This window comes from Taurulus bubalis (genome assembly GCF_910589615.1).
Source record: "Taurulus bubalis genome assembly, chromosome: 12".
Classification (NCBI taxonomy): Eukaryota; Metazoa; Chordata; class Actinopteri; order Perciformes; family Cottidae; genus Taurulus; species Taurulus bubalis.
In genome coordinates, this window is record NC_136600.1 from 24,051,632 (window position 1) to 24,079,391 (window position 27,760).

The window sequence follows — 27,760 nt, forward strand, 5'->3', positions numbered from 1 at the left end:
CAGCAGCAGATATTTCAGTTAAATGCTGCTCTGATCCGAAGAGGGCCAAGTGAAAAACTATTATGGGACTTGATTTAGCAAAAGCATGGACCAACAGACCTACTGCATGTACTGTGTGTGTGTGTGTGTGTGTGTGTGTGTGGGAGGCTGGGATATATAGCTGACAGAGCAATTAAGTGGTATGTGGTGCTGCTATTCTCCTGTACGTGTTGCTTTACAGACTGCATACTGTACATATTGCATGTCAACATATGTGTGGGAGAAAGGGTGTGAGGGGGAATGTTGTGTGTGTGTGTGTGTGTGTGTGTGTGTGTGTGTGTGTGCGTACAGCGTGCCCCCCCATGTGAGGGAAACAAGCATCACAGGCATAGCGTCCATGTGTCTGTGCATGTGTTTCTATGTGTCTGCGCATGCGTGTGTGTGTGTGTGTGTGTGTGTGTGTGTGTGTGTGTGCTTGAAATGAGATATCTCAGAGCCAGTGCCCGCCACTAAATTTACCAGTGTGTTAACTGAACTGTCAGGTCTCCCCTCTCAGAGTGGTGGAGACAGACAGTGTATTTCCTCGCTGAGTTATTAGAGCCGCGGTGACCTCACCCTTGTTAGGCCTGTCAGCCTTATATTAAACCCCCGTCGTCCCCTGAGGCCACGTGGAGGGGATCTCTTCAGCGCTTAAAACAACCAGGGGTCGTCTTCCCCGGATAATCCCTTTATGAGAAAAAATGCTGAAATGCTGTACGTTTTCCTAAATTGCAATCAACAGAATGTTATGATATTTAATAGTTTTTGGCTACGTGTGTCTGGTTGAGTTAGCTGAGACCGCTGGATGTCTCTACCTTCATCTGTTACGGAGGTGGACTTCACATCGCGCTCACTCTGAGTCCGCCTCTCCTAACGAATGAGGAATTTTTCTAGGCGGAAGGTGCATGCATTAGACACGAGACAAACAACAATGAACAATCAACGACAACAACAGTGCAATGATATTGAATCAAGTATAAGATAAAGTGCTCAGACAAACAGATAACGTGCATGTAAGTGTATGTTAAAGTGACATGTGTGTTTAAGTTGAAGTTAATGTGAAGTGGCATGAGTGTTTAAATATGAAGTGTGCAGGGGAGTGACCGGTAAGAAGAAAGAAAAGAATGAAAGAATAGTCAGAATAGTGACCTCTGTGTCGCGCCTGCAATGGACGGACAACTTCCATGGCAAGGGAAGCAAAATCCCCTTTAAAGCCACTTGAAGTTCTTTTGTCTCGCGTCGATGAACCCCATCGGAAAGCCAGTGAAACGTTAAAAAGTCTCTCTTTTCCCAGGGTCAGACACAGTTTGGCCTATTGGTCACGTTATAGCCAACATATTTATGTCTCTTGTGGAAGCTTTTTGTCTCGTTTTGACGTTTTATTCGATTTGTTGCCAAGAAGAACATCGACACCGCTCTGCATTCTGAGGGATAAGTGCGCGGCCCGACCCGGCAGACGGTTAGTTCAGCTCAGCACAACCACTGGACACAGGAAGCTGGTCTATGTGCAACATCTGTGTTGATCAGTGACTTCTGAAGCGAACAGATGAACACGTTAAATCTCGCTTCTGAACAAACAGAGTTAGCTGTTTTATGAGTGGCTCTGTGCCTGGCTGTTTCCTGGCCTCAGCCTGCTGCCAACTAACCAGGAGACTTTACACTTCAGTGTTTGTGCGGATTAAACAAACGAGGAGCGGCGTGTTAATCAGTTCGCCTTAGAGGTGCTGATAGGAGGATTGTGTTACCTTTTGGACAGAGCCAGGCTAGAGAGCTAAGCTAAGCTAACCGGCTGCTCAGTGTTTTTCAGGTAAGAATCCACCTGTGACCACTGATCCCTTTGCCAGTCTTGTAGTCTTGAAGACTTTTTCAGTTGCCACATAATATCATGTTGCTGTCTTTGTGTTTGATATACCCACAAACCATTATTTTTGGAATAAATGAGTCAGGAGATCTGCAGGAAATCCTAGAAAAGAATGGTGCTATTGATGATAATAATAATCTCATGGCGTACAGGTCTTACGGCCTCGACACATTTCATCTTAAGGCTCTCGCCGTCCCATTAGAGAATATGAAAAGCTGCTCTGAAGTCTGTTTGTAAAATCTGTTACGTTGTAGATTCATGAGTGAGTAAATGTATTTTTACCGAAACCCTATCATGTGAATAATGTAAAAACATCTGAATGTTGCACTTGCAGAACAGCCATTGTTTTCTGACGACTCAGAGGACCCATAAAGCGACAGAAGATCTCCCTCTCTCACACACACACACACACACACACACACACAGACACACACTCTGCTAAAGCAATCAAGACCACTCACAAGCACCATGGACCTTTCCAACATATTTTGCCTTTTCTTGCTCTTTCCACCATATAGTTGCATTATATTCCCCTGACTGCAGTGTATAAGCAGTAAAACATCTCTGTATAGTAACCCGTGATATCAGTTAACATTGGAAACCCCCCGCTGGTGTTAGGATATGAGCAATACGGGCAAGGATTTTATACGTCCGTCATAATTGAGCCTCTGATCCATTAAAACCATTACTCTTCGGGCTTTGAATTCGGCAACATGTGTTATGTTACCGTGGCAACCCTTTGCACAGCACTCTCCAAAATGAGAAACAGTGCATGGAGCATCGTAGGACTGGTGCTCCCTGTTGTGGAATTTCTGTATCCACAGCATGGAGCCGTATATATATATATATATATATATATATATATATATATATATATATATATATACCAGCGACCTTACATTAGTAAAACACTGAATTGCATGTCTGTTTGACTGTTTATGTCTGCATGCATGTTGTTTATCGCCAGTTGTTTAAAGGTTAATGACACACGCTGCTTCTTTTTTACCGTCCTCCGCTGACCTGTTCACCTCCACTCGCCTCGCTGCTCTGCTCCTCTTCTCACACTTTGGTTGACCTCTTCATTCATCCTCTCTTTCCTTCTCATCTCTCTTTTTCCTTTACTAACTGTTGCATTACGTCCCTCTTTTATTCTCCTCTCCCCCAGCTCTGCCCAGGCTGTGTGCTTATCAGATGAACCCCGAGCGGTCAAGGAGTACCGGTACCCCGAGAAACTGCCCGGCGAGCTGTACGATGCAGACACACAGTGCAAATGGCAATTTGGGGAGAAGGCCAAACTCTGCACTCTGGACTTTAAGAAGGTAAAATTGACTCAATTATGCCACCCCATGCACATTTTAAAACAAGTTAAAAACCCCATGCCATGCTTTAATTTTCTCTGGGGTTTTCTCAGCACACACACACACACACACACACACACACACACACACACACACACTCAAACTCGAGTGCTCCATTACTTTAAAACAATGTGGTGGCAATTGTTCCCTATTGGAAAATAACTGTGAGAGAGGTTGAGAGCAGGATGGGGGGGAATGAGGTAGGGGGGGAAAAAAGAAGAGTGAAGGAAAGAGGAAGGAAAAGAGAAACTGATTCGGATTGAATTCCCGCGTGTGCTCATACACACACACACACACACACACACACATGCATGCACATTGTACTCTCTCACACTCGCAAACATAAAATAAACAGTGAGAGTTATAATTCTGCTCATGAAATACTCACTGGGATGGATGACTAAATATACACTGGAGCGTTGCCAATGGGAATCTGTGCTCCTTGCTCTTCCTTTTGTCTCATTACTGCTGATGTTACTGTTTGAGAGACCCTGTTAGAGTCCAGATAGGGTTTAGATTACTGCAGTGTTGCATGTCAAATGTTATGAAATATTGGTGGTGCTTCTGGATGTGTGATCTTCCTGGGAACAACAATGGTACCCCACCTGAACCCCACAAGATACACCTGCCCTTCCAAAAGAAAAGAGGAGAATAAAAGAAAAAGAAGAGTCAATGGCTGTTTATTAGTGGTGGTTTTTGAAACAGTAGTTTAGTTTGTAAGCATTCTGACACAGCTCACGTTTTATTTTACACTCAGCAAACTCATCAACACCAAAATAAACTGGCCACCATGTTTACCTCCAGGCAGATTTAAATCTAAGGGGCGGTTTAAAGGTAAAAATGTGTGGAAAAGGAAGTTGTGTGGCTTTCATCCTTTTACAGGGTTCATACGGTCATGGAAAACCTGGAAAAGTCATGGAATTTTAAAATGGTTACTTCCAGGCCTGACAAAGTCAGTGTTGTAAAAGTCATGTAAATGTGTTATATTCATGTCTTCATGACGTTCATTTACGCTGAGTTTTAAATAATTAATATGCTTTTAAAAGAAAGACTCAAAATATAAGCAGGCATACATACAGCCATCTATATAAATGTTTATTCTTTTAATCAAACTATTGTCTCATTCATTTGTGTCATTTAAGGTTTACTGTTTGCTTTGTATTCTCATTGTTAGTTTAAATACTACATTGTCTCACTTTTTCATGTTTACACCCAGATTTCACAAAATGTTTGGTCATGGGAATTTGGTTTAAAGTCATGGAAATCCATTGGTCAGAATGTGTATGACCCCTGTTTTATCCAAAGCGTTTCTAAAGGTTAAATTTAGCCTAAAAATGATCTCTGGGTGCAGACGCCGAGCCCTGAAAAATGGGCTCTTTGGCGTCTCTTTCACTTTTAAACGTGCCATCCATCCACACGTCTACATTGACAACAATGGATTTGAGGGCAGCATGTGATTGGCCCCTTAAACTGTAAGATGAAGCAACATACGTCACAGCATTTCATAAAAATAATTCAGGCTATGGTATACAATTTGTTTCTGCTGTGTGCAACCCTTATGGTCATTCGTGTTGCCATTGATTGTAATGGTTCAACCAGCGTTGTTCCTATCGCACCTTAAAGGGCCACACTGATCTACTTGTTTTGGACGAGACCTCTCGTAACTCCTGATTATGCACAATGGGAAAACTACCTTGTTCCGCAGTGTATTTTTTAGGTCACGGTCTTGTCTACATGGAGCAGACATGATTAGTTCTCACAGCTTCAAAGCATCAACACTCGACATGGGATAAGAATCTAATGCTTAATATAGGGAATTGTGGTTGACAGTGTTTGGAAACTGAATGGATTGAGTATGGGACAGGACTGGCAAGAATAAAAGTTACTTTTTTCTTCTTCTTCTTCTTCCTCTTTGAGATCACTTTTGAAGTGTTCTGCTTTGCTGAAGACGATGTTGGAAAGCGTTTGGAAAGGCGCTTCGGAATGCCTCAGAGATAATTTGCTAGGATCCCCATGATATGAGCACATGGTTTCCTGCTTAGCCCGCCCATTTAAACATTGAAACATCTCTGCATCATTTCAACTGTAAGATATTACAGAACTACTCCCTCATGGTTTTTGGTTTTTGGTCTCTTTTCATGCACCTGGTAGCGGCAAGGTGCACAGTCCCCGAGCAGTGCTTATGCTCACTGTCTTCCCAGACACTTGTTACTCATGAAAAAATAGCAATATGACAATCATCCTCAGTGGTGCCATTTATTGTGAAATGAATTCATATTTCATGAAAACTTTTGGCAGGCGATGTCAAGATTAGGGTACCGCTAGAGGAGCCAAATGATACTCTCCATGGTGTGTGTGGTTAGAGAGAGCTGGGCTATACCCTCGCAAAAAAGCAAAATAATAAGTGTGAGTGTTTTTCACCTTTTCTCTCTTCAACTCAGTTTCGGTCCCACTCTGTCCATCATCTCTCTCTGTCTTTTCCTTCCACCACTCACTCACTCACTCTTTCCCCTGTTGCTCTGTGCCATTTGTACTACTACAAAAGGCCCGAGCGAGCAAAACAGCTGGACAAATCGGCCTTGGGATGAATTCCATGGTGGTTCTTGGCAGCAACAAGCCGAGGCCAAGGTGCTTGTCAACATCTGCACTGAGTTGTCAAAATCTGATATAGTCATTCAGAAAGTAATAGAGTGGATACGTTAAAAAAAGAAAAAGAAAGCAGCAGGCCATGTTTCTCAGGCAATGTGAGCAGGGAAAGCACCCGGTGCTCCCATCTGAATCTTTCAGACCTCTGCTGAGAAACACAACCATGAAGTCATGTAAGTTTAAGTCCGCTGTTAATTCACACAATCAGCAGTATCTCTATATCCTTTGTGGGTTTCACTTTTTCCGAAAGAAAATATATGAAATGACTAAATCAACTTTAATTGTTTTGTCATTTTTGATTACAACTGATGCAAGGCCTGTGGGATGATACACTGTTGTTATCCTAGCTACTGAAGCGTAAATATTTTGGAAATACAAGGTTGCTGCACACTGAAAGCTTGCCAACAGGTCATTATTCAGACAATCTCTATTTCAGCAAGTTTCCATCCGCATGTTTTAATAGCTCTCTAGTGGCAAAACAGCAATGTTAGCATTATTTATTTTCCTTCCCATCGAGAGCTTTGTTTACAGCTGTTGTGCGATACCGATACTGAGCACGAGTTAGCAGCGTTAGCGGCGTTAGCAGCGTTAGCAGTGTTAGCAGCGCCGTGTAATTGACTCTCTGCCTTTCTCCCGTGTTGTTCCAGGATATCTGCAAAGCTCTGTGGTGCCACCGTGTTGGGAGGAAGTGTGAGACCAAGTTCATGCCAGCTGCTGAAGGCTCTGCCTGCGGCCCTGATATGGTGACTTCACACGTGTATTTGTGTGTGTGTGTGTGTGTGTGTGTGTGTGTGTGAGGTGGAGGGGACTGGGCAATATATGCTCACAAGCCTTGTCACCTCAAGAGTGGTATCACATGACTTGCATGGGAACCAATTCATTTCCATTGGACTTTTTGAAGTGTTCTTACCAAAGACATGCATAGCAGCTAGCAGGCACATGCAGTACTTTTTTTTTTAATGCATGCTCTACCAACACTGAGATTAAGTGTTCCATTTTAGCCAAAGGAGCCAAAATGATTTTGAAGTTGGTACGCCTGTTTTGTCAAATGAGGACAGCATGTGATGTTCTTCTGTTTACTTGACTGTTGCCAGCACACTGCTCCATGGCAACATCTTGCCAAATAAATCCACAAATGAAAGCCACCAAACAATAGCCTCTCACAAACGTATTTGCAGTTTTGGTGAAAATATGCTCAACAAAAACAAGAACATTGGATGTGACAGCTCTCAGATGCCCTGGGTGGATTTTCCCTTTAGGGCACAAGTTGGCTCAGAGTGTTTCTTCAGTGTGCTGCTTAGTATAATCAGCTGTGTGACATTTAGTTTAAGAGGTTAGAGCTTGTAAAGAGACGCCTCACACACGGTTGCATGCATAGATTCCTCCTCCGAGGGATACCACTGACCCCCGAGTGAGTAAATTGCACAAGACAAAGAACGATTTTATCTTTTATGGTAAACAGAGCACAATTTATGGAGATGCTATCATGAAAGTAAAATGTTTTGAGTGTTTTAATGTCATGCAGAGCAAATACTTCCACCCAGTTTGGCCATTTCAAAACAAAAGGCCTCGAACTGAAGGGTGCTGCACTTTGTTTAGGCGTCTTTTAACACACTAATGCCTTTGTCCCAGTGCAGACTAATAAATCAACTTCTGCGCAAGGAGCTTGGATTCACTTGAATTTGGGTTCATTTGAGTGCAGTCTCAGTTAAAAATCTCTCTTTTTGATAGCGGTACCACGCTCTCCCTTCATTATTTTACCTCAGGGAGCAGCTGCAATTGGTTTGTTGCTGACGTGACAAAAATTGTGCCATTGGGGCAGGCGCCAAAAAGCAATCTGTGCTCTTTATTTATTCTTTGTTTCATTCCTTACTTCTTTCAAGATGATTCTCCCCCTAAGGCTCTCGCTCTCTCTCTTACCCTCTCTCTCCCCTGACAGCCCCTCATCCACATTTGCTTCTCAATATATTGAACTTGATGGTTTAATCCCGCCCTCTCCCTCCACGGGACAATTAACTGAACACAAACAATGACAGGCTCACTTAGGAATCCGTGGCACTCAGCCGCAGGGGGAAAACTGAGGGGAAATCAGCTGTTCCAGTTCTGGAGTCAAGGACCTCGAGATTAGTTGGTGGGGCGTGTGAGGCTGTGTGTGTTCCAGTGTGTGTGTGTGTGTGTCTCGTGGCAGGCACAGACACACAATGCGAACAAGACCAGCTTAATACATGTCACCCTAATCAATACCAATGCGCCAGTGGGCTGTGTGAGCACAGTGTGTGTGTGTGTGTGTGTGTGTGTGTGTGTTCCAAGATGTGCAGTTGGGACTGAAGTCATCTTAACACGCACACATCCAGTTCAATCCGGTGCCAGCGAACAGTCATGTGACATAATGTTGCTTCAACTAAATTGAGATTCTCACTTTACAGTTAGGGATTTTTTGTGAGTGAAGTGCTGCTAATTTTTGGACAATATGATTGGTCGGTTTTGGTAATGACTCAGCCTTTTTTTTTTTTAAGTTACATACAGTAACCGCCATCATCCCATCAGTTACTTGCCGTTTGGTTTAATATTTCTCCCCGGCCTCGCCTGGTTGCCTCATCGTGGAACACATTTTGCAGCGATCCACTTGGTGGCTGCGGTCGTTGTGCTGAGGAGGGGTGGTGGCATCTGAGGAGGTAATTATGAACCCCACTGACGCTCCTCTATGGAGGCTAAGAAGAAGCAGCTGGTGACTTCATGTGAGCACATGGCTCCCTGCCTCACCAAATTGGGAGAACATGGGTTTATTTCTTTTTTAAATGCTTGGTAAAAAACCTGCTGGTTCTGGTTTAGTTCTTTCAAGAAAGATGTCGACACCAGTTGTGAATACGGAATTGGATGAAGTCACAAAAAGGCTGATTGACATTGGAAATTATATCAGTGCCTTAGCAGATTTCTATTCTTTTTTTAGCATTATAAACATTATTACATTGATTCGTTTTTTGACCTTTTTCTTATTTTATAGTTATTGTGATTTTTGGGGGACCCTTTTATATCAGGAAAATCAAAAAAAAATCCCCCCCAAAAAAACAAACATGTTAGGTATCAAATTAAACGTAAAAATCAAAGCTACAATAATATATAATCCCGATGTACAACCTCTAAACACAACTCAAACAATAAATAGGATTAGGGGTTAGGGTTAGGGTTATTAGGGTTAGGGCTCGGGCTTAAAGGACTACGAAAAATAATTAGGGAAAAAACTAATGTTGCTACGGTGTAGCTCAACATGAAATGCAAATATGACTGTTAATGTATGAGACACTTTTTCCACATTTCAGTTGCGTGTTTGGCTCAGCCCTGTTAGCTCTAGCTGGTGAAAGCTCAAGGTAGAGGCTGTCCAAAAAGCAGCAGCACTGCAGTTTCCCTGATAGATTGTGACTCTGGAACCAGGACTGGACCACAACCTCTTTGACAGCAGTTAAACCTGAAAGCTACATCATGCAGTCATATTCTCTGGTTTGACAGACAGCCATCATAAAGAAGATAACGGGCAGGGTCCACTGGAAAGTCTGGATGTTTTTGACACTTCTATGACACTTTGCGCCTCCCCTCTGCTGCCTCTGCCTCCCTCCTACTCCCCATTGGCTCATAACTCCTCTCTGTCATTCTCCAGTGGTGTCGTAGGGGCCAGTGTGTGAAGCAGGGCGACGAGGGCCCGAGGCCTCAGCACGGCCAGTGGTCCGAGTGGTCGTCCTGGTCGGCCTGCTCGCGAAGCTGTGAGAGCGGAGTCACCTATCGAGAGCGCCAGTGCAACAACCCGAGGTAGAGATACACAGAACGAAGTGCAGTAGTGCATGCGAGCAACTACTTAAATAGTGTTGCAATCAGTTGAAGAGGCAAGGAAAATGCTTTGCTTTCTTATCAAGATTCAGATAAGGAGATCAGTACAATCTCAACTTTGCATGGTTTATTTTGTAGCTTTGTGGGGGAGCTAAACTAGCTGCTTCCCCCAGTCGTTATGGAAAGCTAAGCTAAGCTAACCACCTCCTGGCTCTAGTAATGGATCTTCTTTTCTAACTATTCTTTTCTCTCAAAGTGAAAGAGTATTTGTACAGTTCACCAAACACATAACACACCTTTCAAACTAATATATTGAAACTATGCAGGGGAAAAGTTCAAAACAAGGGTAACACCCACCACTAAAACCGACTGTTGTCGACTTGAATCACGTAAAAAATATCAACTTTTGACCATTTCCTAATTTTCAGGACACACTGAAGATTATCAAGGGACTATATGTTTTGGTTCAGACACGTCTGTACTGTTTGTGATTGCAAGACTCAAGGCCAAGAGTATATTAAGACATGTGATTAAAATAGTGAGGATCACTCACATGGGTCTGTCGCTTCATCACTTATCTGCTCACTTAGTCTCTATACTCATCAGTCACTCAGGATTATTTGCTCTGCCCGTCAGTAGAGGGGCCTCCTCTCTATCATGTCATGCCAAGATCCTGACAAGTGGCGGGTTAAATTAGACAGAGGGTGTTGAGGAGAAAGAGAGGGAGATGGTGGTGGAGGTAAGGAAGACAAAGACAGGCATGAGGAGAGAGAGAAAGGTGGAGGGGAAAGGGGGGTGGGGCTAGGAGAGATGACAGAGAAGGGATTTAAAAAAGCAAAAGATGAAATGCAGAAATATAAAAAGAGAATCTGAGAGCGAGCGAGAGATAAGTGAGAATGTGATTAGAGGGCTTAGAGAAGGTGTAATTGACCCGTGAAAGAGATTTTAAGGAACATAGCCTGGGGACATACACCTGTGATTGGAGAACCCTTCAAAAAGGCACACTCACACACAGCCATATATATATATATATATATATATATATATATATATATATATATATATATATATATATATATATATATATATATATACATGAGCAAGCATATGCAACCATTGCACAGAATTGCAATGAAATTCAATGTTCTTCTTTGTCATTTCAATCTTTAAATCTTCATTTTCAATCCTTCTTTGCAGACCTGCATATGGGGGGAGGTTCTGTGAGGGCTCCTTCAGGTCCTACAAACTGTGCAACACTGAGGATTGTCCCTCCGACACCGCCGAGTACAGAGCGCAGCAGTGTGCCGAGTTCAACGGCAAACAGTTCAGAGGGTGGTACTACAGCTGGAGGCCGTACACCAGAGTGGACGGTGAGACAACTGTCCCTCAAAAAAATGGGGGAAATGATGGCGGGGGAAAAATTTGGGAGAGGCTTTTACCAACGAGCCATATCATGCTAGTAAACTGTTTGCTTGTTGTCTGTGTCTCCTGTGGTTATCTTCCCTCCTTCCAGATCAAGATGTATGTAAGCTGTACTGCTTTGCTGAGGGATATGATTTCTTCTTTGCCCTGGCCAGCAAAGTTAAGGACGGGACACTCTGCTCACGGGACAGCACTAACGTCTGCATCGACGGACTGTGTGAGGTAATGCTTCCAAATGTCCAGCAGTGAGACGGTAACACGGTTTTGCCTGAAGAGTGATTTCAAAGCATTCGGAGTCAGTGCTCGATTTCTATTGAAGATGATGTCATAGTTGAAGTCCCTTGTGGATTTGGCACCAGGAGAACATCTATCGACGCCCGTGTTGTGCTGTTTCACTACTACTTTAAATGTCATGAAAAATAAAACGTTGACTATTGTCACCACATAAAGGGTAGTCTTGTTTTAACAATAGTTTATAGTACGTTGCATGCTATATAATCTACTTTCTTCACTAAATCAATGTTCTTCTCCCACAGAAAGTGGGCTGTGACCGTGTTTTGGGCTCCACGGCTGGACCTGATGCTTGTGGGCTGTGTAGCGGAGACAACTCCACCTGCAAGATCTACAAAGGGCAGTACAGCAAGCAGCACTATACCAACCGTAAGTCAGGGTCGCTCATTGGTCACCTCATTGGCTTTTGGGGATTTCACTGAAGACATTTTAAAAGCTAATTATGTGTTTCTTTATCCCGACTGGATTGCCCTGCCGTTTGTCATTCTAGAGCTTAAACCCAGCTACAATATCGGTGTGTTGCTTCATATTTTGTTCTCTTTCCCAGAGTATTATGGGGTGGTAACCATCCCAGCAGGAGCTCGGAGTATCCGCGTGATGGAGCTGAATACGTCCAGCTCCTACCTGGCTGTCAGGGACACCCAGAGGCGCTACTACCTGAACGGGCACTGGACGGTGGACTGGCCGGGCCGACACCCCATCGCCGGAGCTATTTTTGAGTACAAGAGACCCTACAACAGGCCAGAGAGCTTCATATCAACCGGCCCCACCAATGAGACACTAGTCATAGAGGTGAAGAATCCCTTTGACTGATGTCATACATTTTATATATCAATTCATGCACGTATTGGTGCAACTCTGTGCGACATACTTTCTTTACTTCCCATCACTAAGTAGGTCTATAATATAATTGGGCTACTTTTTGTTGTACTTTGACACATGCTCTTACCACATTCTCTCTCCTGTAGATATTGTTGCAGGGCAGGAACCCAGGTGTACGTTGGGAATACACTCTAAAGAAAGCGGATGAGAGAAGGAACCACATCAAACACAACTATACATGGGCCATCATACGCTCCCAATGCTCAGCTACTTGTGCCGGAGGTAAGTGTAAGCATGACTGATAAAAATAGTTTTTATTTGCATTATCAAATCACACTGAAAATGTTGTGTGTGGTATAGTCCTTTGCATCTCCCTTGTCACATCAAATCTGTTCTGCAGTTAGCTGTTCTTCTGCTTAACAATGCTTTTGTGTCTTTTTGTTACGTAGCTGTAATAAACTAAACTTATTTAAAAGTACATTGTTTAGATTAAATGAACGGATCACCTTCAGATCCTCAATCTTGGCTGTCATCTAAAGCTCAGTCTGACCTCTCTGATCTGTCAGAGGGCTTTTAGCTGCAGGTTAAATGGAGAGGGGAGCATTCCCTTCATTAGTAGCTCTTGTTTGGGACTGGTGGGACCTCTTCTTGTTCTATTAGAGACCTACTATTACACACACACACACACACACACACACACACACACACACACACACACACACACACACACACAGATATGCTAAAGGGAACAAGCACACACATGCATGACTTTGACCAGTGGCCTTTGTCCCACCTGAGGCCTAGTATTAAAGGAGCACACACAAACACATGAAAACTTTGTTGTGATGACCTGGGGGGACCCTGGCACGGTGATTGTGTGTGTGTGTGCGTGTGTGTGTGTGTGTGTGTGTGTGTGTGTGTGTGTCTGAACAAAGCTCCCAGTGTAGAGTTCCTATTGATTGACACTGCAGGTTAAAGTTCCCCACCCTGGTCTGTTGCGGTCCAACCTAACCAGCTCCGCCTCTTTGTGTCCTGATTGTAGGCCATGACGGGTTGGGGGTCGTTTGCGTTATTAAAGAGTGTGACTGACTAACTGACCAAGCCCAAGGCCAAATACCGACCAGCTGATCTGTAAAGCTGGGGTTCATGTTTCACATAAATCAAAAGTGGATTTTCAGATCTACATTTGTACCAAAACAAAAGTCGGGGTATTTATTCATTAATTTCGTCATTTAATTTGTTTAAAGAGTGAATTTATTTTCAAATGTTTCAGAGACAAAAAGTTTCTTTGCACATCACACAGATGTGCTGAAAAGACATACGTGTTTACAAATCCATCAACATTCCTTTAACTACGAGGAGATATCGCAAGGTAAAATGTTGTAACATTAAATACACAGGTTTCACATTGCAGGTTTATTATGTGCAAACATTTAATAGCATCCAAAGACTTAGCCAACAATGCTGTCATGTTCCAAATAACTTGTTTGTCAAACTGCTGTTTCCAAGGCCAAGAATGAGCCAGCTAGCTCATTAACACTAGTGCCAATAATCTGTAATACCCCTCTCCGTAACTATTTAATCCATCAACGTAAATATGAGTGTTTTGTTTTACTGTTATCTCATAGTCGTGGCGGACGGAATAGTGTCGGTCAAAATGAAAATGACGTTCTCCTTTCACGCTGATGTGCCTGACATTATTTAAACATCCCCCATGCAGGTCAGATGAACACCAAGGCCGCATGCTACAAAGACTTGAGAGTGCAAGTGAACACATCCTACTGCAATCTCAGATCAAGACCGGCTACTGGACTGATGCCCTGCAACACCCAACCATGTCCCGCCAGGTCAGACTTCTGTCCGTCACATGTATGTTGTGTTTGCTGGCCACAGTGGTGATGGTTGGTGATGCAGAGAGATCTGCTCCGATTAAGGGGTTAAAGGGCTCTCCGTTGTGATTGGTTCTGTTTTAGCCGTGCTACCGTGATGGCTCTAAAAATGGCCGCCACTGTGGTCCAGAATGAAATAGCTCAACAGCTATTAAACGGACTGCCATAACTTTGTGTGCAGGCATTCATGGTCCCCAGAAGATGAATCATACCTCTTCAATGGTTGACATTTTGTTAAACTATCTCAGCAACTGTTGGATAAATTGCAATCACTTTGGTGATTGTCAGAGTTTTTTACAGCCTCAACTGTGTGCGTTAGTGCTAATTAGCTAATATTAGCATGCGTACATGCTAATATTAGCATGCTTACATGCTAAACAGAGTTTGCGAACATGGTGAACATTATACCTGCTCAAAATAGGCACGTTAGCATTGTCATTGTGAGTATGTTAACATGCTGTCATTAGCATTAAGCTCAAGAGTCACTGGGCCAAAGTGCAGCCTCACAAATCCGCTGGCATGGCTGTCCACTGTTGTTGTTCAGATTAGAGTCCATGTCATCACTACTCATTCAGCTCATACCCGAGTGATGTCAACGACAATCCGTGTGCGAATGACCTCATAAATACATCTATATTCTGGCTCTCACTGTGGACGTCATTAGAAAGTGGTATTTGAACGGTGCAGACATTTTGGGTGGAAGAAAAGACAGAATTGTTGGCCCATTCAAACTTCTCGACTTTGGGGTATGTCAATGATTCAATTGTTAAATTGGCGTATAGCCTGTGAGGTCTATTTTGTGTACTGTTGGCGATGTGACAGCCAGGTACATTGTTGGCTGTTGCCGCTTGACATTCTGTACATGCATGTTCATGTTTGGAGGAGGCAGCTTTAGGGGCCACCAGCCAAATAGGTTGATAGAGTTGCCAAGCTCACCACGCTTTAATAGATAGATAGATACAGTATATACTTTAGAGAGACTTTCTTGTGGACTGTATATCCTTTTAGTCTGTGTCTTTTCTTTCTGCATCATCCTACTTCCCCATATGGGGCTTTCCTCTTTTGTGTTCCTACCTTCTGTCCTTTTCCCCCTTCCTCCTCCCTCGCTCCTCCCGGCCGCCATGTGTTATTGGTCTACAACACCTACACATCTGTTCTGTAATTTCTTGACACGCGGTGTCAAAAAAGAGCTGTTTATTGGTTGAGTCAACTCTTCCAGACTTCCCACACCATCTCCTCATAATAGAGCGAATGAGGGGTGTCAGGCAGCGCTGGCTGCATCCTCCACCCTTTCCCCGGCCCAGTAGAGCACCTGTTCTACGATGATGACAATTTCCTCTCATGTCATAAAAAATAACTCGCATTTTGGCTTCCACATGGGGGAAGTTTCAGTGGATATTCTCCTTGTGTCTTCGTCTAGTTCAGCGTGATACCTCACCAACTGTCAGGAACGGTTAGCTTCTGTGTTTGTTTAACTCAGCAGGCCAAGGACTTGTAAACCTTTTCACATGTAGCATCACTGTGGGACCCAACAACACCAGTTCTCTGGCCCCATAAAGACCCAGCAGAGACATCACTTTTGAACAAAATGAACTGCTTCACTCAAGAGATGGGGCATGTTGGTTCCTCCAAACCCTGCCGATGCTCGTCTTTTTTTTGCAGTTGGTTATCATATGTTGAGGTTCCCATGCAGGATGCTGTGGCGAAAGAGGGCGTTTAAATGTCACCGCTGTCGCATCGACACATTTTCCATGATGTGTGATGATACCAGACAGAGAGAGAGAGAGAGAGAGATTGAGCGAGACCCAATAATGGTTCTGTGGTTTGAGGTTCTGTGGGATCTTGGCTCACCGTCTGTTCCCCTAACACACAGAGCAACGGCAGAGAAACATCAATCAATAAGGTCCGATGGTGCGGACATCATAGGGAGTGGCGTGTTCGCTGACAGGCCGGACATGTATGAACACAGACAGACGTAGAGACACACGCTGGGGAAATGTCCCTCCCTCGTCTGTGCGGCTCTGGACAGTGTCACGAAGGGTAACACTTTGGCCAGGAAACAATTCAGTGAAAATACACTCTTGGGATAACGTTGGTTTTAAAGAGAGAGGAGATTGTCTTGATGAAAATCCGATTTGATGTTGAATTTTTTAATTTATTTTTTAAGTCAAGTAGCGCTGTGTAAGGTTGCTATTGCAGCTTACGACAGAGCAGACAAACACATTTCATTTTGTTTGGTTTTAAAGAGGTTAGAAAATGACACCAAACTCCTAGTTAGTTGCTAAGTTGCTATACGCTACAATTGGACAATGTTCGTTAGGAGCAAACAGTCAATTTTCTACACTTTGTAATGGCTTATATGGTATTTTACTGTCCGCAATCATTAGCAAATGGCACAAAACATAGTAGTAAATAGACTACAACCAAAACAGAGTGTGTGTAGAGGCTCTATGAGGACTAGAGAGTATAGTAGATGCCTTTCTCCAAAGGATTAACAAGAGCATTAATCTAGAGGCTTTTGACAGCTGCTGTTGAGGCGTCAATTCCTCCGTGACTCTATTCTGGGTATTCCCTCATACTCTGAAATATCAGCCAGATTCTTGCAAATGAAGTGGATACTGATGACTCGTTGTGCTTTGATTCATAAGCAGAACGTGGTTAAGCTGAGACCTGTGTTGTATGTGGATGTCCAGACATGCAGTTGTTGTATGTCCAACTGTGCCTTCGTCCCCTGCATGTAAAACTGTCTAGCTACGTTGTGGCCAAGCCAAGCCTTTTAAAATATTATAAGAAGTCTCGATATAGTTCTCGATATTGGAAGGCCAAGCCAGAGACAGGCACAATAAGGCCTTGTTTCATCTTTGCCCCCGGGCATCGTGGCCTCTAATGTTGTGACTTGCTTTCTATAATAGAGTTTGCTAAATGCCTGCAATGTAATATGATATAGTTGCCTCCCATGTTTGAGGAGCAAAATGAAAAAATACTGGACAGAAACAGACAAAGAGCAAATGACATCAAGTGTTAAGCGTTAAGAGATTATATGATGCAGGGTTTGTTTTTGTCACGCATGTAAAGTGCATGACGCTGTTGTTGCTGCCATAATGTAGCCACGAGTAGCTGCTACACACACACACACACACACACACGCATGCACGCACACAGGGAGAAGACAGGGCAGGGCAGGAGAGGAACAGTGATGGTGTTTGGTTACTACGAAGTTCACTCACAGCCCAAATCTCTCACCCTCTCATCAAGACTTCCAAGGGGAACATTTTTCTCTCGTACGCCCCACCCGATGAACACTGCAGCACCAAGTCTCAAACTGCACTGAAACACATCACAGTAACACTGTAGTAACACTAATGGATGCTTCTCTGTGAAGTCTGCCGTCTTCCGTGTGAAGTCACCTCTTCCTTAATCTGCAGTCCATTGGTGCCGTCCCAAAACCTGCTGAAAACACATATAATTTAACATGGCACCAATATTATATAAGCAGCACTGAAATCATGGAATCCCAGTTACATTTCCATCTATCTCATGTTTTATAGCAACTAACAGCTGTTCAAAAGGGGATTTTTTGTTTAGTGTCTGTGCCTTCATTTTCCGTCTTGCTTTCCGTGTGTCTCCGTTTTGGAGCAGGTATCCTAGGAATGCATGATGACCACAAAGATGTATCATATTCACTGACATAAAGTAGAGATCATGTTGACAGAAAATAAATTATATATATATTTATATATAAGTATGTCATCAGATAAGGAGGTCATGTCCCTCCAGAGCTTTCTAAGGTCAGACATTTTAAGTAAATGTAAATTGTTGTGGTTCATTTTGTCTACATGTGTACTAATGTGCAGTGTTATGTGCAGTCATTCCTGCTTTGTTTTTACTCTCATATTCAAGGAAAGCAGAGAGCAGAGAGCATGAGTGCCAGTTTTACAGATTGTTCCCACCCAGGCTAGAAATGTCTGGACTCATAGAGTGGTCAGGCACTTTGGATGAAAGAGATCACCAAATGTTATGTTAGGATGGCTCCCACTCAACAGTCTCCACCTACAGCCTGAACTATTGGGTTGTATTGGGGTGATTGCTGTTTCCATGGACTCTGTAACAGCAACACGATGGGTCAGTTGCTTTATCACTATATCAAGAAAACACATTTTAACTTAAAAGAAAGCTTCACCACTGATTGTCCACTGGGTCTTTTACAGTATGATAAAAGAATAGATTTATGTAGCTTTTATAATAGAGGATAAGTGTAGAAAATAATACGTACATTTTTTTATGTCGCCTCTTTCCTTTCAAAATCTAAAATGTAATTATTCCACTTAGCGCTAAGCCTCGAGGAGAACGTCCGTTGTCGGTCTGCATCAAAAAAAATTGCATTTGCAGCACGTCATTTTCTTTGGATATTCATATGTGTGCTTTAAATGGCTTTGTTCTGAAGCTGGAGCACATTTCTCCAAGTGAAAATGTGTTGGGTCATTGTCGTGTGTTTGCCCTCGTCGGCCATCGAAGACCTTTGACGTGGAAGAAGAGACAAACTAGCGATGCCCAGGGCATTTAAATCCAAAATATAAATAAACTGCGAGTATAGAGTGAGTAAAAACTTCCAAACTGGCATTTTTCATTTACTGTAAACAATCTTGTTACTAGATTCCCCAGTGTTGTTATTCATTGACGATCCATTTACTCGTCAATGAGGAGCGTGATATGTATTCTGCCTCCAAAGGGGTCATGACTGAAAAGGTTCTGGAATCAAAAGTTCAGTAAAAGATAATATTTCACCATGAAATATGTCATATATATATTATATAGAGCTATAATAGCTATTATATCGAGCTATAATAGCTAATTGTATGCACTCTACACATGGCAGTATATTGAAACAAGACTCTGAATCTCAACTAGGTTTGTGAATTATACACTTGTCGAAATCAGATAACACAAAGGGGCATATAACGCGATACATACATGCATGTGAACCCAGTTCATGCAGTGTATTGTGTTTCTATGGCACGCTTACATTGGAAAATTGAATTATGCTCCTATTGGTAAATGGATTGTAGAGCAGTCCGGAAACCTTTGAGGAGAGGAGAGGGCATACAGCGAGGAGAACACCAGCTTCATGCAGAGAGGACAAACAACACCATCTTCATGCAGAGAGAACAAACAACACCAGCTTCATGCAGAGAGGACAAACAATTGATGCTTTCTCTTCCCGTTTACATTGTGTGATCACACACTGTCATTATGAGACGTGATGTTTCCCTTCCACATGTTTCAGTCACTACTTAACTGCTTACTCATCTCTCAAGATACTGGAGGTACAACAGATGCTTCATTTCCCCTCAACCTCAACACACAGACAGACGCACACACACACACACACACACACACACACACACACACACACACACACACACACGCCACTTATCTCTCTCCATTTACCCCCCTCAATTTCTTTCTGTCCCACTATCTAACTATATCTCCCTCTGTCTCTCTCACACACACAGAGGTAAAGCCTTTGAGGTCAGCTGTGTGAGATCTTTCTGTCACACACACATACACACACACACACACACACACACACTGCGCAGAGCTTGGCTGTAAAGCCTATTCCGGCTCCGCTGTAAACATAACCCTAATGACCTGGACACTTTGATGTGACGTCTCTTTTTTCTCTCTGACCTGTCCAACCCTGTTCTTCCACACACACACACACACACACACACACACACACACACACACACACACACACACACACACACACACACACACACACACACACACCAAGCAGCTAGCCAAGGATAGCTGTCATTCAACTTTGTTGTGTTTAGGTCGCAGCACTTCCAATCTCTCAGTGGGGATTTGTGGAGCCTTATTACAAACACACACACTCCGTCTCTCTGTCTGTCTGACTGTCTGTCTGTCTGTCTGTCTGTCTGTCTGTCTGTCTGACAGACTGTCTCTCTCTCTGCGTCTTATAAAAGTCCCCTATAATTAAAGCTTAGATGTTGATTCTCCTCTCTGATATTTCTTATTTCCCCCTCATTTGCTTTCCCCTCTCTTGCCTTCTCCTGCTTCACAACTTACAAAGTCACACACACACACACACACACACACACACACACACACACACAGCACCCGATCAGCGTTTACTCACTAATGGGTTTGTGTGTTTACGCTCATTTGAGAAAGCGGTGATAATGGTGGCTGTAAAGTAATCTCACCACTGTTCACACTCGTCTCCTTTCTCCTCCACTAGCTCTGGGGTCAGGGTTAGTGTGTGTGATGTTAACAGTAATGTGACAGATGTTGAGTGTTTGAGTACATTATATATTTGTGTGGGGACTGATGACTACACAACTGTCAGATAATCTATGAATTAGTCAAATGCAAGACTTAGCTCTCAGTAAAATAGAGCTTTTAGAGATATTGTATGCTAGCAAAGCACTTTTAGGAAAGGCAATGATAACAGTGATGGATTTTTATGTAAAAATCATAACGTTAATGCTGACTACTGCATATCTATTTATCAGTGTCCATTATTAGTATAGCATGATTGTATCTCTAACAAATGAATAGTTGTCAAGGGGATTAAATATCCGGATATGTATTACATTCTTCTTTCATTCAGCATTGTATCATATTCTCACAGATGTGTGAATTCTTGGTGGGTTCAGGACCCATCAAGCTTTGTAACAACATATACTCTCTGACAGAAATGTCCCATTTAAAGCAGAACAGTTCTCATGTTACAGACACAAAATGTGCACAGTAATAATATTAGGTCATCTGTCTTTTTCCTGTTTGCTGCAGTCGAAGCCTGCAGGCTTTATTTCCATGCTTTGCCACACTCTGATTGCAGTTATTTTCAGCAGTGTAGTGTGATATATAAAGGTCTCCCATTTCATATGAAACGTTCATAACATGCATGTATTGTAGTTACAGTGTTTGGGTCTTTGATGATCATATTCATTTGTGTATCCCACTATATTAGAGTTCTATTTCATAGTTTAATCAACCAGAACTGATTTCAGATGTGCCTTTTTTTAAATGCCTACTAAAGTATTGAACATTTTTGTTGCTCTAAACTGAAACATATTGTCCTAGTATACATGTGCATATGTTTCTCATGGGCCCTCCTCGCACATCAACTGTGAGAAGAGAAGAAACATGTGCAAAACATGCAGGCCAGACTCGACAAGCTATCTGTGGTCATCCGTCCATCTCTGCAGTTCATTCTATTCTGAGGCCCCGCGGTTACTTTATTTTGCTGTGTCTGCAAGTTGGACAGAAACTGACATTACATCATGGAAGAAAAGAAAAAAAAGGTTTCAGATTCCCGCTCACATTTAGAGTATGATATCACTCTCTCGCACGGCGTGGACGCACACTGACATAAGCAGAGAAACACCCACGCACTGTCATGCACACTGGAAAGCTCAAACACGCACACAGTGGCACAGCCATAAACACTGGTCAGAAGTTATTTAATGCCTCTGGTGAGCAGCGAGACAGCGTCACTTAGACCACAGAGGCTATCTGACACTCTGTCCAGAGAGTGTGATGCTTACTCATCCTCCAACACCTAACAGCCAAGGCAAAGATCACAAGGTGCTGTACAACTTGATATGGCATTCATCAGTATATTATACCATGGGGTCACTGAGGTGATAAATCTATGATATAAGTAAATGTCCTTCAGTGATAATTAAAGCTATAATATATCAGCGTTATCATCTACCCCATTAAAACCTGCAGAAACTGATATCTGAGAGCCGAAATAAGTATGCAAGTATGATGTCATGCTGTAGCAAGTTGTAGGTACATGTTCTTCCATAATAAACCTAAATGAAGACATCAGCTAACCGCTACATGCTTGTATGTTACATCATAGAGATCCTGTACAGTTTACGTATTGACATTTATGAAGAGCTACAAATTAAGAAGGAGTTGTATTGAATCCCCTCTCTCTCTCTCTCTCTAATATGTCCAAATATGAAAGACACGAGGTGGCTCTAAATATTGCTGTGACTTTAGTTGCTCGTCTGCTTCCATTTATTTATGTATCCATTAACTCCACAAGGATTTAGCTCCTATTTCGGCGCCAAGAGGCCAATACATGTAGCATGTCATGGTGTTAAATGTGTTTCATGCTTATGTTGATTACTCTGGTTAAATGTTTAAAGTATTGGAGGTTTTCATCGCTCCGTTTGGCTCATCCTCCCTCAAATCTTCCTTTGATGATACTCCGGCGTGTCTCTTCCTCCTGACAAGTCATAACATATATAGAACCAGATGGAATTTCTCCATCCGTATTTATTTAGATTGCATCGTGCATGTACAATGCCCTTTAGAGCTACACTCTACTCATCCTCCTTATACAACATTCCAAACAAATGATGCACCAAATTACCACAAATAAAGTTTGGACTGTAAATATATACAACTCTTTGTGCTGACGGCGATGTTTTGGGGTGGTTTGGGGTCGATCCTCGGAGGCCGGGTGGGTACATCGGAGCGGAGTCAGCTCGGGGTTGACAGAGTGTGTGATGAGGGATTGAGCTGCCTGCACCTTGAGTTTGGGTTCACTTTGGATAGATGCAGCGAAGAGAGGAGGCTCTGGGATTAGGCGCTTAGACATGTGATCTGCCTGTGTGCATTTTTTGAGAAAAAAAAAAGGCCCTAAAAATAACATAAACTATACTGTCCTGAACTGAGCACTCAGATCTGTCTCAGATGAATCAATAGCAAGAATGCTGAATTTATCTTGGGTAAAAAAAAGCCACCTTGTTGTGCCAATATATGCATTTGTTAGGAGTGTACATTACGAATGGAGGTCGTTATGAAAGAAATATGTGATGATGTTTAGGTTTTAGTGGGGATGAGGGCTGAGTCTAGGCAAGGAGGGGGTTTAAGTTTCAGTTTAAAAGCCTGGTGTGTTTCGGCTGTTCTGTTTTGCTCCGAAGCCAGTGAGCCATGAGAACCCGAAAGACTCGGGCCTGCAACAGTCCAACGAATTAAGGACATATAAGGACTGGTGGTCAGTCACAGAGGTGGATACTCCTATTTCCACCTTCACCTTCTCTGTGAAAAGACGTCACACTGAAAAGATGTTCCACATACAATCATTTTGGCTTTTACAGTCCCCTCTATGCCATTTCTGAAGAAGAATAACATGCAGAAGTCGCTTTAATTTGACACAGGGAGTCTTCTAGTTGCTATCATTGTCCAGTTATCATGTCATTTGTGCATTCCCCCTCAGGCCTGTCTGACTCAGTGATTGAGCTCTGCTTGTTGTGTTGTGTTGTCCCAGCTGGTCTGTAGGAGAGTGGGGGGGCTGCAGCCGGAGCTGTGGAGGAGGGGAGCAGACGCGGCAGGTCCAGTGCGTCCAGAGAACCAGCCAGACCAACGTGGACGCCCCGGCCGACTCGCACTGCGCCCGGCCCACTCCGGCTCGGAGGCAAGCCTGCAACGCCCACAGCTGTCCACCGGTCTGGACCGCCGGGCCGTGGTCGCAGGTAGGCTTGTGGGAAAAGCGGTCGACGACGTCATGTGAGAATCTACGGTTTTTACAATGTGCTGACGCCGATGTAAGTCAGCAGAGGCGTGCCGCTGCAGTTCTTATCCACAGCTGGGGGGGGAAACATCAAAGTCGCACATTTGCCTCTACACACTGTTGCTAAGGGACCCCATAGCCTTGATGGCTTCACCACATTTTACGACAGTGATCTCAGTGGCTTTAAAGCATGAATGTGCCCACTGAGACCTCCCAGTTCCTATACAGTTTGTGCGCTGACTTGTCTCCCTGTTAAACTTTTTTTTCAACTGTCATTTTAGCCAACATGTCCTTAACTGCCTGCCACAAACGGTGTCCAGTGTACTTCCTCTGTGGGGTGCAGTGCGTCACAGCCCCTTGTTTCTTGAATGTGGTGAAATACTTTCAAGATATTTATTCAGGCCGTGCCATCAGATGTGTGTGTAGGATCAGAATGAATATCGGAGGGTTTGTTGGACCGTCTCAAAGGAAGTACCAAGGAAATAAAGCTAAATAAGTTTCAATGCTTTATACAATTTATAGACACTCATCTTGACAAATCTTGTAGACAAATCCTTTCTTTCAGGCTACTTCTAAAATGATGAATGCACTTGAGAAAGTTGTGTGTGATCTTCCAGCCATAAAGAGAAAGTTGCATTAAAGCATTTAAGGATATCAAAATGTATGAATATCACGTTTCTGTTTCTTTGGCAGTGTTCTCGTAAGTGTGGCAGCGGCCTGAAGAAGAGGACGGTTCTGTGTACGAGCTCTGACCCGGCGGCCCAGACGCTCACAGACGGTCTGTGTGCCGGCCCGTCAAAACCCGCCGGTCAGGAATCCTGTTTCATCAAACGCTGCCAGAAACAACGCAAAGTCCAATGGTTTGTCTCCACGTGGCAAGAGGTAATTTGAGTTTAGTTATGAAGATTGATGAAAAACTATAGAACTAAAATGATTACAGCATGAGTAATGCAGTGTGCTGCCTGGCTTGGCCAGGTCTCCCTCTCAATGGGACTCTCTTGGTGAAATAAAGGTTTAAATAAAAAATGTCCATAATGTCCTAATGTCCATTTCTTTGGTTTCTCTCCTTCTTTGAATGTCCAGTGTTCGGTAACATGTGGCCGTGGCTCTCAGGCACGCTTCATCAAGTGTGCAGAGAAGGTGTGTATTGCATGTGTTGCAAAACATTGATTCCTACTTATTAAAATAGTAACTTTAAACAATAGTTTAATGGCAAAACACTGCTTTAAATTCTCACGTCTTCAAATCCTGATTTGTTATAACTTAGGTTTAACTTTTTTTCCTGTACTTTGTATATTTAATACATGCAGTGCTACGTGATTGTATTGCAAATAATACTTTTCTTGAGGGTGTCAATGGAATATTCTGCTTTACGTGAATATTTTTCGTTTCCATAATGCAGGACACTGCTGGAAAGTACAGAGAGCTCGCTGCCAAGAAGTGCCACCACGTCCCCAAGCCCACCGTGGTGCTCCAGAGGCCCTGCATCCCGGCTGAGTGTCCCGTCCGCACCACGCCGCCGGTCCACCGGTGGAGCATGCATCATGTCCCCCACCCACCTCAACCCCTCCCTGCACCTCTGCCTCAAGCAGAGTGGCACTCGTCTCCTTGGTCTCAGGTGCGTTTAACCTGGAGGGGGATCACTTAGCTGAGTTAGCTAGCCTTTAGCTAGTTCCTTAGCCGTGTAATGAGCCCTAGCTTTTGTACGCGCATCAACACCTGGCGGTCGACAAGAGAGGAGGAATTGAATGTGTTGTGTGTTAACATGCTATCTTTCATGGAGGTGTTGTGTCTTTGTACTCCACAGTGCACGGTGACGTGTGGTGGGGGGGTGCAGGCCAGGACAGTCCAATGCCTGGTCCAAGGGAAGCCGTCCCCTGGCTGTGCCCTGCATCTGAAACCCTCCATGTCCCAGGCCTGCAACACCAACTTCTGCCCGCAACCTGAGAAGAAAGGTAACCGCAGCTCTGACAGATCACAGTACTACTTTCATGCTTGTATACAAACTCTTGTAATCTGTACACAGGAAAAACAGGGGAGTAATGTTTCCGGAGTTACAATAATTTTCCTCTAAAGAAGTAATATTTCATTATTTTGGAGCGTCTATTGGAGTAAAACAGTGCGACCACGCCCACCAAGGGTCCTTAAGTTACATTCTTTTTCAATATGAGTCAAATTTACTTTGACAAATTTACTGTGTAGTCAAAGCAGAGTTATCACAATATCCTGTCACAATAGAAACAAGCTTTCATGAGTTTTTTTCCCCCCCTCACAGACCTTGCATGCAGGGACTACTTCAACTGGTGTTACCTGGTGCCCCAGCATGGAGTCTGCAACCACAAGTTCTATGGAAAGCAGTGCTGCCAATCATGTTCAAATTCAAACCTATAATCATACGGAGGGACTCTGTGGCACAGACAGATAGGTAATTAGATAGACAAAAGACTATATTTGACATCCATGCTTGAAAAGACAGTGTTTTTTTGCTTTAAGCGTGTGCCGGGCACTGAAAACAAGTGACGCTTCAACGGAAAGTGCAAGGAAGTCACTTTTTTGTGGCCTTTCTTCTCCCTGTGATGCCGGACATCTGGATGCAAGAACTTGATCCACTACACAGGGAAGGAATCGGGACAGTACATATAAAGGAGGGAGTTATGAGGAGGAACGAGCAAAATGGGAATCTTGATTAAAGCATAGGGCTGACATATCCAAAAGAAACTGAAAGCCTTTGTTTATATACTGTATGTAATTGCACAGATCTGTGCCCAGGACACCCAACATCTCCCCGGTCAACCACAGGCCAATGATGGCGGGCCAATAACGAAATAAGGGTTGACGAGTTTTCAGGCACCGCCACGCAACAACACGCGATATACGCCCTGGTCTGGTCTTGTCTGGTCTGCGATTTCTTGATCAATCGGAAATCTGAAGGTCTGATAATGAAAAGGGATGTTTCGAAGAAGCAAGGAGGAAAACATCATTTTACTCTGCGGCTTGATCGAAAACAGACCGGGAATCATCAAAGTGGGCTTCATCAATAGTTGGACAATAGCAAGAAGCTGTGTGAGAGAGCAAGGAAAGAGCAGAAATGAAATGCGTCACACACACACACACACACACACACACACACACACACACACACACACACACACACACACACACATACATGAGAGCGATTCTGAGACGGGTCAACTGTGTGAACTGACTTTCACACTCAGCGGTGCTACAACGTTGTCTTCTGTCACAAGAGCAACGGGAACTCCTCAAGTTTCAGGAAAGAACACGTGTACAGTATTGTTTGTTTTATTTATTGGCTTTACAATACAGCGTTGCTGGAAGACTGTATTAATAAGCAGCATAAATGTGTCATTTTATTACTCTGCCCTAAGCCCGTGACCTTTATATTTTGTATTATGTTTTATAGGATTACATGCTGACAAACTGCACTTTTTTTTTTTTAATTAAAAATATTTACTTTATTTTTGAAGAAGAAAAAGATGTGATGTCAAAAGCCCAATTCAGTATATCAACATGGATTCAGTGATTATTTACAGCAGCCGCCGAGTCCAAATCTGTATTAATGACTAAAGGTATGAACCGGATCTGCTCCATCCATCCATCACAGGGGCCACGTTATTACACAAGTCATGTATTGCATGAATTGATACGGCACGAACATCATGCATTACATATTGTTGTGGTTAGACAGGTGATGTTCACAATGTAAGCGAAATAACAATAAACAAACGTGAGTCATGTCAGCATCTCAATTGTGGAACGAGTTCTGATTTCCATTCATTTGAGTCGTTCCTTTCAGGTGTCAGTTTGAGGGAATTCCGCCTGACCGGATTTACCAAACTTTGCTAAATATATATTCATAACAAGATCAGGAAGGGAACGTAATCCCTTCAGTCATATTTTCTTTGGGCTGAAGACCTCAACTGGGCCTGATTTGTTCATCATATACTGATAAAGATGCGTCTTTCATCTCTATGTACACAAGGCAGAATAAACAGAACAGGTCAAGTCAGTTGCTCGTTTAGAAATTGATAAACCTGCAATAATACAA

At 43.2% G+C, this 27,760-nt stretch overlaps 1 protein-coding gene across 1 annotated transcript in view; it reads left to right on the forward strand.

Moving 5' to 3' along the window:
• Window positions 1–26,082, forward strand: part of adamts16 (ADAM metallopeptidase with thrombospondin type 1 motif, 16) — a gene marked incomplete at both ends in the record, with an annotated part of 48,237 nt that extends 22,155 nt beyond the window's left edge. Inside the window, 15 exons of the mRNA XM_079227367.1 lie at window positions 3,045–3,198; window positions 6,531–6,626; window positions 9,539–9,687; window positions 10,903–11,075; window positions 11,219–11,349; window positions 11,664–11,787; window positions 11,966–12,210; window positions 12,387–12,522; window positions 13,961–14,087; window positions 23,449–23,653; window positions 24,385–24,573; window positions 24,775–24,831; window positions 25,094–25,309; window positions 25,499–25,646; window positions 25,967–26,082. Coding sequence (XP_079083493.1) covers window positions 3,045–3,198; window positions 6,531–6,626; window positions 9,539–9,687; window positions 10,903–11,075; window positions 11,219–11,349; window positions 11,664–11,787; window positions 11,966–12,210; window positions 12,387–12,522; window positions 13,961–14,087; window positions 23,449–23,653; window positions 24,385–24,573; window positions 24,775–24,831; window positions 25,094–25,309; window positions 25,499–25,646; window positions 25,967–26,082 — 2,266 coding nt within the window. The remainder of the gene's footprint in view (window positions 1–3,044; window positions 3,199–6,530; window positions 6,627–9,538; window positions 9,688–10,902; window positions 11,076–11,218; window positions 11,350–11,663; window positions 11,788–11,965; window positions 12,211–12,386; window positions 12,523–13,960; window positions 14,088–23,448; window positions 23,654–24,384; window positions 24,574–24,774; window positions 24,832–25,093; window positions 25,310–25,498; window positions 25,647–25,966) is intronic.
• Between the last annotated feature and the right edge of the window lie 1,678 nt (window positions 26,083–27,760).